Source organism: Diplotaxodon limnothrissa, linkage group LG6 (assembly GCF_057381915.1).
Source record: "Diplotaxodon limnothrissa isolate DT_005_m linkage group LG6, D_limnothrissa_male_GT1.1, whole genome shotgun sequence".
Taxonomy (NCBI): domain Eukaryota; kingdom Metazoa; phylum Chordata; class Actinopteri; order Cichliformes; family Cichlidae; genus Diplotaxodon; species Diplotaxodon limnothrissa.
Window position 1 is genome coordinate 32072923 of NC_140601.1, and position 11412 is coordinate 32084334.

Sequence of the window (11412 nt, forward strand, 5' to 3'; positions counted from 1 at the left end):
TGTGTTGCACTGCATGAGGCAAATGGTGGTCACACCAGATACTGACCGGTTCTGGGTCCCCAGACCCCCAATAGCGCAAAAAACTGCACATTCCAGGGTGGCCTTTTGTTGTGGGCAGTCTGAGGTACACCTGTGCACTACTCATGATGTCAGATCAGCATCCTGATGTGGCACACCTGTGAGGTGGGATGGATTATCTCAATATAGCAGATGTGCCCACTACCATTTGGACTGATTTGTGACCACTGTTTGGGAGGGATGGTTATATTGTGTATCTGGAATGAATTTTAGGTCTCTACGTCCATCCCATGGGGAATGGGAGCAGTAACAAAGGTGTTGCGTTTATATTTTTGTTGAGTGTATGTTACTGTATGAGAAAATGACATGCTTTGTTTTTATATTTTTCTAGGTAAATGGGAGATTGTGCCAGTATAAGTGGGCATTTCATTTCATTTCATTCATTTCATTTATTTATTTATTTCACACTTGGTACAACAGATCAAACAAACCAACCACACTTTCTATCAATAAAGCCCTACAACCATGTGTGAAAAGGAGCAGGAACAAGAAAATATTCTTATTAAACCCTGCCCCCTATCTACATTCCAACTTATATTACAAGTGGGCACCAAAAATCAGGGAAAAAACTAATATTAACATTTATCTCCGGTCCTAACCCAAACCAAACAACAAATTTACAATCAGAATATACCACTCCACATAGTAACAAGGAGAAAATAAAATTAAAATAAATAAAACAAAAAATTATAATGGATCCATTTTCAATGAACTCCAATTTCATTCGCATTCTTCATATTGAGTTATCGTTTTAAGCATGTAACACTTTTTTAAACAATGTAAACTTATACAATTCTTTAAATTATAATGAAGAGAGTTCCACAGTCGTATAACCCTAACCGTTGGACTCATTAATCTTTGTGTAGTCCTAGCTAGCTGATGCTTAAAATAAAATTTCCTTCTGCTGTCTTCTCCCCCTGAACACATTAAAAATACTCTTTGTAACTTAAAGGGCAAAATATTATTTTTAGCCTTAAACATAATTAATAGTGTGCGTAATTTCACTAAATTTCCTAATTTTAATAATTTTGATTTTATAAATAATTTATTTGTATGTTCTCTAACGTTATGAATCATTCGTATCACTTTCTTCTGTAATACGTTTAGAGGTTTTATAGTATTCTCATATGTATTCCCCCAAACTTCAACACAGTAACTAAAATATGAGAAAAACAATGAAAAATATAAAATGTGCATTGTTTTATAATCTAATAAATCTCTTACATTTCCCAAAATATAAATGCTTTTAACCATCTTCTTTCTAATATACTCAATATGAGATTTCCACGTCAAATTTTCATCTACTATTACACCCAAAAAACGAAATTCAGTAACTCTTTCAATCAATTCTCCATCAATGGACATAATGACTTCATCCTCCTTTTGTTAGGGTCCCTGGGTTGTTGACCCAGTGTTTTGTGTTTTTGGTTCTTTGATTTTGTTATTTCATTATATTCTAGCTTTGCTTTACGGGTTTTTCTTAGTTAAGGTCCTCTGGGTGGGGTTTGGTTAGAGTTTTAGTGTTTTGGTTTTCTGTCTGTGTTCCTTTGTTGCTGTCTCCCCTGTCTGCTGTATTCCCACGTCCAGTCAGTGTCTGTGTCTGCCCTGGTCCCACGTCTCTGTTCCCTTTGTTATAGTGCTTGCCTGTGAGTCTGTGTTATGTTTCCTGTTTTACTTTGAAAGTCCTTGTCTCATGTTAATGTGTTTGGTTTTGCTTCTCCTTTGTCTCGTCAGGCCTGATTTGCCCCAGCTGTGTTTCCCTCCTGTTACCCACTCCCTGATTGCTCCTTCTGTGTATTTTAGCTCTGTGTTTCTCTGTGTCTGTGTCGCGATCTACCGTTTATTTTGCTGTGTGTTTTGTCAATCCACCGGTGTTAGTTTATTTTGATTTTTTTCCAGTTATGTTATGTTTGAGTTCAGCATTAAAGCTGTTTTGGTTTAAGTTTGTCTCTGGAGTCTGCACCTTGGGTCCTATTCCTGTCCGCACACAGCCGACACACAACACCTTTAGACGATTGCCAAATATCATGAAGTATATTCGGCAAAAACAGTGTCTTTACAATTCTAACAAGCTTCAAGTTCAAGATTCGGTATGACCAGCTTTGTTCTTCAACACAACCTGAACTGTCTAAGGCAGGGGTAGGCAACCTTTCTGATGACGAGTGCCATTTAAAATTTCCTCAGAAGTCAGTGTGCCACATGATTGCATTAGCAATAAATTTAATAACGCTCTATATTAACAGTTATACACTATATAGAACAACTTTATAGAATTATATTTGTTCGCAGATGTTGGCAGCTATTAGCGAATAGTTATCAGCTATTTTGAAACAAAAAAAAGACACTTTTTATCCATAACAAGAACTCCATAACAGCAAATGAACTGTACAACAGAACATGCAAATGCTATTTATGATCTCCTCACAACAATGATAAGAAAAATAAACTGGGCCAATATGGCATGTCTGTTAATACAGAGACACACATGTTAATGTGATCTCTGGTAAACCTGTTTCTCCATCACCTGTTCAGCTCTGATGATTCAGTAAGGACATCTCCTCGTCCCATTTTCATGTTTCCCTCTCACCAGATATACAAACTGATATCATGACCAGCAGCTTTACAGCTGTGGCTCCAGCAAACATCAGCTGATACTAGAAATTATTATTAAATAAATTCTAACAACAGCTGATCAAGCTTAAATGTGCTGCTGTTGTTTAGCGCGACATCCGCTGGTTTCTTCTGGCACGAAGTGAGAGATAAACAAACGAGAGAAAAGCCAATCAGCTGATCATTGATCAGTTTCATGATTGAAGTAGAAACAGGAGGGAGAGGGGGAGAGAATGAGAGAAGAAGAGGCAGCTGTGCAGCAAAGACACAGAATAACTCCAGCTTTGTGTCTTTTTCATTCTAGCTGAAGCACGGGACAAACTGTTCCTTTTCACCTCAATACGAAACACGTAATATTTTCTCTGAATACGAGACGATTCCGTTTGTTAGGGGACGGTTGGACACTCTAATAATTAACCTTATGAACAAAATAAAGTTCACTATCAGTAACATCATAGCACCCACCCAGCTGTATAGAAACCCCGTCATGCTAGCTAGTACGCAGTACGAGTTATTGTAACTGACTGTAAAAAGTCAGCATAACGAAAATAAACTCCACCTAAACTTGGTTTATATCTGACCCAGATAGACTGCAGGTTATAACTTCTTACCTGAAGTTCAGTTCACCTGACGCTCAGACCGGCGGCCGCCTCGGGCTCTCCTCCTGCCTCCCCTTTCCCTCATCCACCTGCTGGCCTCCACCACTTGCTAATGTTTCTGAATCTGTGGAAGCTCCGTGATAGCCACCACACGAAGTAACGAATAACAAGCCTATCTAAATCCCAGTATTGATTAACGCGTTCCTGATTTTGGCATAATAACTAGTTACCGTGCTCGATACCACAATAACAACGTAGTTACTGTAACGCGTTACTTAATAATAGTCCCAACACTGATGACTTTAGACAGAAAACACTGTCAGCATACTGCGTCACTTCAGTGTAGCTCTTCATAGTTGTTATAAATGCATTTGCCTTCAGTTGTCAGACATGTCCTACAAATGCGTTTTCCGGCATGCTCTAATGCCACACTGAAACCAGAATGTCTTTTTGTCTTAAAACAGTACAACTTTTTGAACTCCTGCCCCCATATTCATCCCCAGGCCCGTCACAGCATCTTTAGACATTTAAAGATTTATGTATAGTGTTGGGCTCTGACAGCAGGATTTTCAGTCAGTAGACAGTCAAACTAAACTCCTTAAAGTGTATATGTCTATATGGCTGTCCTTGCAGCCCGTACATCAGGGGTTTGTTACGCTTAATCGGTGGAAGCGTCTTCAAGGGCAAAACACAGAAACTGAAAATCTGCAGTCCTTGAAAAGTTTGATTGGTGTTGAGAAATGAACCATGGTTGGTCTATTTCTTTCTCTGGAAAGCTGGTTAGTCTAAGGCTGTGTAATCAACACGCTCACTATGGTTTTATGCTTCTTTGCCTGGCATTTAAATGAAAAACAGTGATTGATTTTACCCTTTACAGCTGGTTCATAATTTCTCACATTGCTCTTGTGTTATAGAGGCAAGAGCAATATACAGAGGCTTGCATTTCATTAAAGCTTAATGAACTTTATTTAATTGTAATCAGTCATCTAGAAAAGAGAACATATTGGGCCTTTGAAGGAATGTAAATATTAATGACTAGTTAAATGATGAGGTTGTTGCTAGGTGTTTATTCAGGCCCCAAACTGCCACACCGACCTACATAACATCCATTTAAACTTCTCCCACACAGTGAAATCATCGGTTAAGTGTGTTTGAAATTTTTGCAGAGAACTTCAGTGATATGTTTGTTTTTCTCTACTCCTACCTGGAAATGGGATCAGACAGAGCTATCAGTCAACACTTGAAGCAAATAACAATATATGTTATTTTAATATATTTAAATAATATAGATACAAATAATATTTGTTTTAAATGTACAATAAATTCTCAACCTAAAAATGACTGTCCTTATCTGACGTGCTATTCAAGACACTGGAACACACAAACCCCAAGAGGATCAAAGAACCCTTTCCTGTCCCTCGACAACCTCTGATTTCAAGAGATGGTAACCAAGCAACCAACAGCACCATGATTATCATTCATGTGGTAAACCACTTATTTTTTACAGAAAAACTATTTTCCTTACTGTCCCGCCCTGCCCAGTTTCCAAACATAAATGCTTAGGGTGAACAGTAGGGGCTGGGAGTATCAGTGCAGAGAAAGCAGGATGGTAAATACAATTTTCTGTATCTTCCTTTTTTTCTATTTGAGCATTGATTTTTTTTTCCTCTATAAAATAAACTGGGAGATGGATTCAGATTTAACAGCAAACAGGACTATACTGCATTCATATTGTACTGTAATATTTTGTGACACTGAATCTTTATAATATGTATTGATCCATTATTTATCCATGACACTTTACCCTCTTCTAATTTTTACTTGTGTCATTAGCAGAAATTATATGAGGCTTTTTATTCCAAGAATAATGCCTGTTTACCAAACCGTGCTGAGAGTAAATGGCTCACATTCTCTTAAAATGTTTTATATTCTATCCAACAGACTTCACAGTCATTGAAATGCGTTCACTGATTACTCTTCTTATATCTAGCTCACAGAAAAATCTGTTTCATTATTGTGGTGATTTTGCCTAATTACATCTATTTCAATATAACTTACACATTTTGCATTATTGCCTAACATTTCCCAGAGCAGACTGTAGATACCAAATTGATTTCTTTTCAGGGATCTGTTTTCATTTCATTTAGCTTGTGTAACTCCCTCCAAGTTGAAAAACGAACACAAGGCGTTCTTGATTTACTGGCATTTATTGCACACGGGCGCCACCAACGATGCCACCAGAGATGCCGTAACGATGCCGTGAGAACTGTACAACAACATAAAATAATCAATTTCCACCGTACATTGTTCTCATAGAGAATAAACAATAAGGTACATCATTAAACAACACAAATGCTTACAATTTACCTTCACAAAATGCTAACATATACACGTGGTTACCATAAACTCGCTCGCTCTATCACAAACAAACATCTTATTTTCTATCACAACATATACAAATTGCATACCTCATTGGCCGCATTAACTTGCAGGGGTTAAATGAAACGCTTCTTGTAGTGTCACTCTTTCCCATAGTCGAACACTCCGTTGCATGCGTCTACATGTTTCTACCACCACCAGAGAGAGACGAAAAGCATGCTGCGCTCTACCGAGTGTGGCGTGTAACTGAAAATATTGTCACCCCAAACAACAGACTAAACATTGGTTCCACCCCGGAAACATTCTGTAACCCTTGTAAATGTATTTCCAGCCAACAACATACATTACATCACACACATATATTAACAATAAAGTATTTCACTTATTCATTGTAACTTGAACCATAAAATTGTCTCAAATTGCATAACTGCTGCTGACGGCAGCCACACTCCCACCAAATCATTAATGATTTTTCAACTGAACCTCGTTGTAAAGGCAAGTGTATACAGTCCCTTAGTCACATAGATCACAGAGACAAGAATTCTGAACTATTCAGCTTCAAGTAGGGTAACTGTTTTGTGGATGTAAATCTGCATGCTCCAGCCGACCTCCCACTCTCAACACACCCTTTTCATCCAAGAAAGGATTCAGTTTGTGCAACCTATTTGCACGATCTCTTGTTGTTGTCTGCTTCGATTTCAGATCTTTGATTTCTTCAGAAAACAGTTCGTTTTGAACAGTAGCTATGATGAAAAGCTCTGCCTCTTTCCTCTCCTCAAGACTGGTGACTTCGTTTGTTCTGTACGTCAGACCTTTCAGCTCTTTGAGGTATCGCTTGAGTCGTGCAATTGCTTTAACTAGCCTTGTCCAGTTTGAGAATCTTGAGAAATGATTGAGCAACGAATCTTCTGTGGTCAGTGTCTTATGGACAAAAGTCTTACGAAGTTCTGGATCTTCAGCTCCCAACTCTCCCACCTTAATGTCATCAGCAGGAAGTTTATCCTGCCAGAGAAAATCTGGACCGGTGAACCAGCTGGAAGTAATTAGTCCCTTTGCTGTCAGACCCCGTGATGCATGGTCAGCGGGATTGTTCTCAGAAGTCACATATCTCCATTGGTCTGGATCGGAACCTTCTTGGATACGCTGAATGCGATTTGCCACAAATATGTGAAACCTTCTAGCCTCGTTGTTGATGTATCCAAGAACAACCTTCGAATCTGTCCAAAAGAATTCTTTGGCTTGAACTTCCAACTCCCTTTTAAGCAGGTCACTCGTTCGCACGGCAATAACTGCTGCTGATAGCTCAAGCCTGGGTACTGTGGTGACCTTTGTAGGAGTCACCCTGGCTTTGCCAATAACTAGAGAGCAGTGGACTTGGTTTGAAACACTGATTGCTCTCAAGTAAGAACATTCACCGTACCCTTTAACACTCGCATCTGAGAAATGATGCAGTTCATATCTTTCGACCTTCTCAAAACCTTCTGGGAGATAACAGCGCTGAATTTTGATGTCAGCCAGGTTCCTTAAATCCAATAGCCAAGACTCCCACCGTGGTTTGAGCTCTTCTGACAGTGGTTCATCCCATCCAACCTTGTCTTGACACATCTGTTGGAGTATTTGCTTTCCAACCAGAACAAATGGTGCCACAAAGCCGAGAGGGTCATAGATGGATGCCACAGTTGATAAGACTCCTCTTCTAGAAAGTGGGCGTTCATCCACAATCACTCTGAAATGGAACTGGTCTGCAACAATGCACCATTTGATTCCCAGAGCTCTCTCAATTTGGGACTCACCAAGAACCAAGTTGCGGTTTCGTACTGAATCTGCACGTTCACTCTCTGGAATGGATGCAAGTACCTCATGATCGTTAGAAATGAATTTGTGAATTCGCAGTTTGCCAGCACTGCAGAGTTGCCTTGCTTCCTTTACTAACTTAATGGCTTCATCCTTGGTTGCGACACTTGTGAGCCCATCGTCCATGTAAAAGTTTCGTTCAATGAACTGAATGGTCGTTTCACTGTAGTGACCATGTCCTTGGGCAGCAACATGTTTCAACCCAAAGTTTGCACAACCAGGGGAAGAGGCAGCTCCAAATAGATGCACTCGCATGCGATAGACTGATGGTTGAGCCTGGAAGTTTCCATCGTCCCACCAGAGAAATCTCAAGTAGTCCTGGTCCTCTGCTTTGACGTGAAACTGATGGAACATACGCTCGATATCGCACATTATGGCAACTTGTCCCTTGCGAAAGCGACAGAGAACACCTATCAGGCTGTTCGTTAATTCTGGTCCGGTAAGAAGGTGATCATTTAGTGACACGCCTTCAAATCTTGCTGAGCAGTCGAATACAACCCGTATTTTTCCTGGCTTGTGTGGGTGATACACCCCGTGATGAGGAATGTACCACACAGGACTGTTGTTAATTTCTCCTCTTGGGACCTTTTCTGCATCCCCATTTGTTATGATTTCACTCATAAAGGTCGTGTAGTCCCTTTGATATTGTTTGTTCTTTTCAAATCTTCCTTTCAAACATCGAAGCCTATGGACTGCACACGTCTTATTGTCTGGGAGATTTGGTCGATCTTTCTTGAAGGGGAGCGGCATTTCACAGTGACCATCCGCCTTGATTTTGATTCCTTCTTCCATGATGGTTAGGAAACGCAAGTCTTCCTGAGATAGATTAGCATCCTCTACTCTTCTCTCACTGAAGTCAGACTCAAGCATCCTCAGCACATCTGGCGGTGAAATGAACTCCTTGACTTGGGTTCGACATATATATTTCACTTCGTTTGTGAGCTTCTTAGATGTCTGGAGGTGAGGTTTCACTGACTTCATGACAATCTTGTGACTGCTTCCTATAGCATCACCATAGTCGACACATGGGCTAACACAACCGACTATGCTCCATCCAAGATCTGTCCTTTGAGCAAATGGCTCATTGTCTTTACCTGGGACGACCTCTCGGGGTAGCAAAGCCTGTGGACAGTTGTATCCTATGAGAAGCCCTACATCGCACTCAATCAATGGAGCGATCTCCTCTGCAAGATGCTCTAGGTGTGTCCAAGCTCTTGCCGTTCTTGGTGTAGGAATGTGACTTAGATTGGCAGGGATGAACTCTCTTGAATAGGTTACAGGGAGAGAAATCTTCTTTGATGAATAGAAACCTCTCACCTGCAGTCCAACTAACCTTTGACTCAGGATGATTGTATTTCTGGATGAAAGTGTGGAGAGTTTTAACTGCACAGCCTCCCCTTTCATTTCCAGAGCTTCTGCCTTATCTTGCATAATGAATGTGGTATCGCTTTGGTTGTCAAGTAGTGCATATACAAGAATTTCATTCTCTGGGTTACTTGATGTAGATAGCCAAACTGGGACAACCGTAGAGGAGTACATGCTGTCCATACCTTGCACTACTCTGTTTGACGTGGCTTCATTTGATGGTTCAGGAGTATGTTTGCTCTCTGTTCCTTCCGTTGACTTAGCATATTTCGAGTTTTTTACACTCTCCCCATGCTCATCACTGCCTTTCTCTCTTCTGGTTGCTCTTTCACGGTCTTCATGTAAACATGTTGGGTGTTTTTCCTTACATGTCTCACAAAGACTCCTTCTTTTGCAGGTCCTTGAGAGATGTCCTGGTTGTAAACATCCAAAGCACAACTTCCTTGTCTGAACAAACTTAACGCGTTCCTCAACTGGTCTTTCCCTGAACTTCCAGCATGTCTGTATGCCATGATTGCATCTTTCACAAAAAGTGCATTTCTTACGTTCTGCATTCTCTTCAGAGTTGCTCGCAAGCACCTTTGCACCAATGTTTCGTGCCTTTGTTATCTTTACCTTTTCACCATCATTAAACTTCAGGGCATGAAGAGAAGTCACTGGGTTGCAAGCTATTTTTGCTTCCTTTGTGATGAATTCCACGAACTGACTGAAAGTAGGAAACACATTACAAGTTTCTTCTATCTCAATCACCTTCCTATTCCAACTGGCCACCAGCCAATCTGGCAGTTTTGTTAGAAGTTTTTGATTTTCATCACAGTCGTTCAATACTTCCAGACCCTTAATCTGGGACATTGCAGCCTGGCAGCCTCTAAGGAAGTCTGAAAAATCCCTCAGCTCAACACTGTCTTTGGGTCCGATTTTGGGCCATGCGGCAAGCTTATCCTTGAAAGCTTTAGCTATCACAAATGAACTTCCAAACCTTTCTTCCAGGATGTCCCATGCTGAGTTGTAAGCTGTATCCGTTCCTAATAGGAAGTAGCTTTCAATGGCCTTTTTTGCAGGTCCGCCAACATATTTACGAAGGTAATAGACTCTTTCCCCTACTGGAATGTTTTTCCTGCCTATCAGGGTTTGAAATGACATCTTCCAATCGCTATACCTTAGTGGATCACCCATGAAGATAGATGGTTCAGGTGTTGGGAGACGGCTTACATTAATAGACTCTGCTATTGCTTCAGCGAGGACTGTGATACTATCTGCTTGGTGTATCACGGGATGCTCACGTGGACTCCTTACAACTCCTGGAGATCTATGTTGTTGAGCTGCGTGGTTATGAAGTAACTCTGTTATTTCCTCATCCGAGCTTATGTCTTGTTCATAAACTTGGAGTCGTGCCTTCGCCGCACTTAGCTCCTTAACAGTCTGTAAGCGCTCTATTTGTCTGCGTTTCTCTTCCAGTGCTTTCTTTCTTGCCACATTTTCTTCCTCTTGTAATGCAATCTTCTTTCGATTTTCTTCTTCAAGACTTTCAAGTTCTTGTTGCTCACATTCTATCTCTTGCAGGACCTTTAGTGCAGCTTGTGTAGCAGCTAGCTCTGCTACGGCCTCTTGTCTCTTAATGGAGGAAAGGCTTGACTTTTGTGACTTTATGCTGGAACTGCTTGCAGAGCTTAGACTTCTTTGAGAGCCCTTACTTGTGCCTTGAGAAGCTGAAGATGAAAACACTGAACTAGACTCAGGCCAGACTAAATCCTCTATCTGAACGTCTTCGTTATCTTTATTCTGAAGGTAAGTGGTTTCATTGTCCAAGATTATTTTGGATACCGCGTCACAGGTGTCTGCCCTACGACGGATCTCACTGTCTGGGGAAGCACATTTGCGCAAATCTTCATATGCGTGTTTCACATCTGCTGATGCACAACTTAACTTACACATCAAATCCTTCACAACCTCAACAGAGGGGGCTCCCTTTATCATTTTCTTAGCTTGCTTGGCGTTTGCTTTCCATTTATCATAAGTTGTAGTGAAACGATGCTGAAGTTTCTTTGACTTATCATCATGCAGTTGCTGAGCCTTTTCAGTAAGCTTTCGAGGTCTTTGACTTCTTCGTGGCTCTTCTTCACATGACTGCTGTACATTTGTGGCACTACTATCCTCAAGTAAGTCGCCGTTCTTAGTTTCATATTCAGTTGTTTGATCCATTCTGCGATGTTTACTTATTACTTGGCACAAAATAAATTCTAGCTATACCTTTAACAGACATGCGGTTTAACAACAGACCAGCTGAATTGCCTGAAATATTAATAGCTACAAGCTTAACCTTGTCTTTAGGTGAACTTGTCCAAAACATCAAGAATGGATAATACCTTCAAGATTTTACAACACCTTAAACCTTAATAAAATATCTGAATGAATACCATCTTGAGTCGTATAAATATGGTGAACTTTGTTCCTAAACCAACAACACATACGACGCAGCACTTAATTCTACAACACTTCTAGCATCCAAATAACACGAATAGGTAAA

General features: G+C 40.4%; 1 protein-coding gene across 1 annotated transcript; it reads right to left on the reverse strand.

Annotated features, from left to right (window-relative positions):
- Positions 1-5449: 5449 nt before the first annotated feature.
- On the reverse strand, positions 5450-11087 carry LOC146630898 (uncharacterized). Its single transcript, XM_085356630.1, has 2 exons — positions 5756-11087; positions 5450-5553 (listed from the first exon to the last, which is right to left on the reverse strand). The coding sequence occupies exon 1, from the start codon at positions 11085-11087 to the stop codon at positions 6225-6227; it is 4863 nt and encodes a 1620-aa protein (XP_085212756.1). The 3' UTR covers positions 5450-5553; positions 5756-6224.
- Between the last annotated feature and the right edge of the window lie 325 nt (positions 11088-11412).